This window comes from Drosophila elegans, unplaced genomic scaffold (assembly GCF_018152505.1).
Source record: "Drosophila elegans isolate 14027-0461.03 unplaced genomic scaffold, ASM1815250v1 contig_339, whole genome shotgun sequence".
NCBI classification, from domain to species: Eukaryota; Metazoa; Arthropoda; class Insecta; order Diptera; family Drosophilidae; genus Drosophila; species Drosophila elegans.
Genome location: NW_024545718.1, coordinates 1 through 5,636, shown reverse-complemented (window position 1 = coordinate 5,636; position 5,636 = coordinate 1). Strand labels below are relative to the sequence as shown.

Sequence of the window (5,636 nt, the reverse complement as noted above, 5' to 3'; positions counted from 1 at the left end):
TGTTACGGAACTGCATCTTTCCCGGAGGGCAGCGCCGGCTAGCCACGGAGTCCCAGGGCGGAGTACCCCCTATGCCCTGCAGTCCGAACAATCGATTCCGACTCATCGGACGTCTCACGTCGATTTACCATCTCTAGCACAAATCAAAACAAAACAAAATTATGTTTACATTAAGCAACTAAGACAATTCGACGAAATTGGTGGCTTCGATGTCCTTGCCACGACGCACCCACCCAACCTTGGGTGCCCCAAGAGAGATGTGGGAGGCACACCCCATCTCCGGCAGACCGGAGTCTATTCCTGGTGGATTAGGATCGGCTCATCTCCCCGCCCAAGGTAACTCACACAACCATCTCGGTAGCTTGTTTACATTTAATTCTTGGTGAGATTAACAAGTAAATACATTCATTATTGATTCCTACTGATAATCTATTCTTTTCGTTAGAAACTTTAAGGCCGATCTCAGACCGTCGCCCAGATGAGAAGCGGTCAAAGCGGAAACAACCGAAAGGGAAATTTTTAGACGCTCAAAGTTCCAAGTGTCAGGCAAAGTCGCCGCACGGCACTAAATTTGGAGGCGTTTGCCAGCCGGGTCGCCTAATCCTGAGGAGCTCCAAGGGAAAAGAAGGGACGTGCTAATAAGGTAAGTACGCTAAACAAATCCCACAAGTCATTAAATTTCGCGACCCAATTTAGATGTAGTTGGACGCGGGCTAGGGTTCGGGCTTGAGCCTCTAAATTTAGATTAGATTTCACAGTAAGTACTTTACAATCTTGACTATATAATATCACAAAACAACAACTAAAACTAATTTTTTTCAGAGTTCAACGTCGCATATGTTGAAACTGCAGCAGGAAAAACGCTGATGGCGAAGACCAGCGCGACTCCGCACGGAGCCAATTGGTCCGGAGGATAGCGTAGCGTGGCCGGAAGCAGGGCGTCGGTGGACTTGGAGATGACCACGTGGCCAGCGCGGGCATACATTCCCGGAACGGACTCACCGAGGGAATCTCCGTATCTGGCCGTCTTGGCGGCAGTAGCTGTAGCTGCTGGCGCTTGAGGCTGCTGCTGCTGCTACTGATCGCTGCTGCTACTGATCGCTGCTGCTGCGGCCAATGCTGCTGCGGCTGATGTTGCTGCTGCTGATGCTGCTGCGGCTTATGCTGCTGCTGATGCTGCTGCGGCCTATGCTGCTGCTGATGCTGCTGCGGCCAATTCTGCTGAGGCCAATGCTGAGACGGCTGGTGGTCGACGACCAGGTTAGGTCCGCCTGGTAAGTTTTCACTTCCCAAATGTTTAAAATTTCCGGAGCCCTTTAGTTAGGGTCCCCGGCGGCTTCAATATAAAAAAAAAAACACTGTAATTTACAAGTTCCGGACTAATAAATAAACACTCACTTTGAGTTATTCAAACACTAATCACGAATTTAAATTTTGGGTTTTTTTCCGCCCGTTCTCCTACTACTTCTTGCAGCAACTAAAGCAAAACCCTGACCTACACCAAAGTCGCTCGCCATTTTCCCTCCCGCTCTCTCAAGATGGGTCAGCGAACGTATTCAAGGCCATCTAACCCAGTTAACGAGCGAACCGGGCTAAATTTAAATAGCTAGATCCTCTCCCGCTATCAATAGTCGGTGTCACCACCAAATCTTATCGATAGCGGGACCTGCTGACGTATCGGCTCGTTTCAGTATTTTCCAGACGGCTTCAACTGAAAATGCAACACAGCTATTCATTGCCGCGATAAGCATTGGTGAGGCAGTGTCATTGGCAGCGTCGGAGGGGACCCCGCGCTTAGGGCCACAGGTTTCTTTCAAGCGTTTTCCCTCTGGCAAAACCATATTTTGTTTTGTTTTTATACTTCGTTGAGTTGGTGTTGTGTTGGTGACGAGAGTTCTTCGATTGAGTGTTTTGATGTGTTGAATGTTTGTCTATGTGCTCTTGTGTTATGTTATGTACAGTTTCTTTATTAGGAAGCGATTTTTGTAGCTTAGAATTGATTTATTCCGGGCAAAATTAATTTTTATGTGTTGTACTCTTATTTATGCCGCTGTAGTAAGCAGTGTTTAGTTTTTTTTAAGCCGTGTTTAAGGTTTATACGGTGTTAAAGCGGAGCTTCACAAAAGTGCGTCTATTCGATTTAATAACGATGCTTGGAGTTTTTTTTTAAGTTACGCATGACCAAATACTTTCAAAACGAGCGGCTTTACAGAGCCTTTTGTTAGTGTAACATACTTACAACTTACATGCGATTGAATTATTTCTCAAATAAAACCGACCTCAAGCATAGGTTGATAATTATTTTTTCTAATTTTATTGCGAAAGAGTAAACATAAATATATATACGTATCCAGGTAAGAAAGCTTTACGGACCGTAATAAACCGTTGGCGAAATAAATAGATAAATAAACATATATTAATCACATCAACCTGTCCATTCGCCTGAGGTGAACCAGAACCAACATGTAAATTAAGTTTGTCACTAGTAATTTTGTTAAAAAAATATATATATTTTTTTATGTAACTTGGTGTTAAACCTTTTTATTAATTTCACAATGGTAACGTACACACCTAGAGGGTGTACGATACAATTATTGGTAGTAGGTAAGGTTATAGGAGTAAGCGACGTATTAGGGATAATAAATATTAAGTTGAAACCGAATATTAAGCCAAAGTTTAGTTCCAAACCCGAGTGCCAACGCTAGCCGATATTTAGTAAGTTAATGGAAAATACTAGAAAGTTAGGAATATACCAGAAATCCCGAACGCCAGAAAAAGGGAAGGTGGTCATACAACGATCGAGTTGGCGGTCTCTTGTGTCGGAATGGTAAGACGGGACGGACGTGTCCCCCGCAGTAATTTTTCGTGTAATCCGAAGTAACGCGTCGACCGCGCGACGGCACGCGGAAAGTGAATAAGTGGGCTGAGTTAATGTACCTAATATTCCTCTCCGTTAAATAAGGACGGTGTACCGGACTCGTAGGAGGGTATTAGATAAATAAAACAATCTAGCAAAAAAAAATAAAGAAAAGAAGTGAAAGTGAAATCCCTCGTTTGTGATTTTATATTCGTAGTCGATCAGTAGCTTCTCTCCTCGTAGTGCATGTGACCTGTACGCGGACACCCGGCCCGTCTGGTCTAGTATCCTAGCTTCCCTCCCCGTAGTATTTGTGACTTGTACGCGGACACCCGGCCCGTCTGGTCTAGTATCCTAGCATAGCTTCCCTCCTCGTAGTATTTGTGACCTGTATGAAAATGTAATACTATTTTGTATTAACGACGCGAAAACTTGTGATTGCAGTAGTTCGACGATGTTAAATTGCGAATTTGTGAAAACTATTTCGAAAGCGCGACGAAAAGGAGTGGCTACGATGATGTTCGATTGATCACTGGCTATTATATTTCAATAATTTCTCTTAGAGCCTAACTTATGCTACGGTGGCGAGAGACGGGGCGAATTCGCAAGAGAGAACGGACGAAAGCTTTATTGGCTCCCGCCCTCGCCCTACAACTAGTGATTTAAATACAAGCGCCAAGTGCGCAAACACCGCCCCCTCTGAAGGGACGACGTCCTTCAGCCTAGAACGGGCAACAGGGCCAGTCGGTGGACAGCTCGCCTATATTCCCCGTCCTGCGTTCTGACGTCCGCCACGCGAACTTTGCTTTCGGCGCCGGCGTGCACCGCTATCACTCGTCCAATCCTCCACTGCTGGGGCGGAAGGTTGTCTTCGGTGACGACGACGAGCGCTCCCACGACGAGGTTGGGCTCCCCCTGGTGCCACTTGGACCGCTGCTGGAGGCTGGAGATGTACTCCCGGGACCATCGCTGCCAAAACCTGTGCCTGAGAGACGAGACACCTTGCCATCGTCGCAAGGGTCAGGCTGATCTGGTCCGGGAGCGCCGCTGATGGTGGGGCCAGAGGAGGGCCGCCGATGAGCAGATGCCCGGGGGTCAGGGCCTCGCCGTCGTTCGGGTCGCTGCTTAGAGCGCCGAAGGCCAGGAGTTGAGAACGGCCTCCATGCTGGTGAGCAGAGTTCCGAGCTCCTCCGCGGTCAAGAGGTCTTGGCCTACCGTCCGAAGGAACAGGTGCTTTGCAGACTTCACACCTGCCTCCCATAGTCCGCCGAAGTGCGGTGCTCTGGGTGGTATGAACGCAAACTCGCATCCTTTTTTTGATGCGAATGTTTCGATACCGCCCCCTGCTCCTCCAGACGGGCTCGGAACTCTCTCATGTGGCGATCTGCGCCGACGAAATTGGTGGAGTTGTCGCACCACACCTTCTCCGGAATCCTGCGACGACTCACGAACCTTTGAAATGCCAACAAGAACGCATCAGTGTTTAGGTCAAACACTAGTTCTAAGTGGACCGCTTTGGACTTGTACGGTGGCTTACCACGGATACGATACGTTGGGGTCTATAAATACAACAGATTAACATTTTTGACTTGAAACTAGGATCTATGACTTCTACAACCAAATATTCAACTCTGCCTTCGATCGGGTTTGATTTAATAAGCTTCGAAGTGTATTTGTTGCTTACAAAAATCGCTACACCACCTGCGTGTTTCAATCTGTCGGACCTGTGCACCACGTAGCCATCATCAAAGGGACGTCACTGTAGCCTCTTACAAACCATGTTTCAGAAACACACACTACATCAACATTTGATCTTCTCAGCAGACTGCTGGCTGTTGCATTATTTGTATTGGCCTGCATTAATAGTGGGGTATAAGGTAAATTTGGAAACGCACGTATGAATTGAGAGAGCACAAGCTAGATTTGAACGAAAAAAGATTACCACTAGAAAACCTAAATTACTCTTAAAAACTATAAACATAAAGAGGTGAGCTGCATAAGAGATGTTATAGACGAAAGCTATTTTGGACAGCGCGAGAGGTAACTTCGGCAACCAGTGTGCTGGATCCAGAGAGGGGGAGAGCAGACTCAGCAGCCGTGATCGCTGAGAGCTCATCAAGCTGCTGGATAATGTAAATGTCCTCTCTTCCACTGCACTTCACGTGCACAACGGCGCGTAAAAACTTCAGCAAGAGATTTCTGCTTCTTCAAACGCATGGCTTCTTTAAATATAAGGAAATTATCTCTCGTGAGCTGCTCATTAACGTAGAGAGCGGCCGGCGAGTCAAAGCCCAACAGATGTATGCTCAGTTGCTGTTTTGTTGTTCGTCGGAAATCAGCCAGTGCGTGAAGAAGTGAAACTTTTTTCCTCGTAGTTCCCAATTTTATCAGAATTGGCGGGTCAACCAGTGAATTTTGCGATTTTCGGACCCTAAAAATGTCGCGGTCTCCCGGAGCCGGGACAAGGTTTATCGCAAAGCATAGCTTGTTAAACAGCGGCCTTAGTTTCTCTCCTTCCACAAAAGGAACGCCATGCATACGCACTGCGCACGCCTCGCTTTCGGCAAGCTGTGCGTCAAGCTTACCTTGCACCGTGCCAATTTGGGATTTTAGGGAGCGCAGCTCCCTTAACCTCCTGCTCCAGCTGCAAAATGCGATCGGCAATCAGCTTCTTCTCCGTGGTGGCACCCAAGAGCCGTTCCTGCAGCACCTCAAGCATCCTCTCCTTGACTTCACGGATGGTAGACTTGATCAGCTGGGCTTGTTCATCGAAACAGCT

The 5,636-nt window shown here is 47.2% G+C and overlaps 1 protein-coding gene across 1 annotated transcript; it reads left to right on the top strand.

Annotated features, from left to right (window-relative positions):
- Positions 1–8: 8 nt before the first annotated feature.
- LOC121467285 lies at positions 9–735 on the top strand. The gene is made up of 2 exons (XM_041708593.1): positions 9–336; positions 446–735. The coding sequence occupies exons 1-2, from the start codon at positions 210–212 to the stop codon at positions 637–639; spliced, it is 321 nt and encodes a 106-aa protein (XP_041564527.1). The 5' UTR covers positions 9–209; the 3' UTR covers positions 640–735.
- The last annotated feature ends 4,901 nt before the right edge of the window (positions 736–5,636 follow it).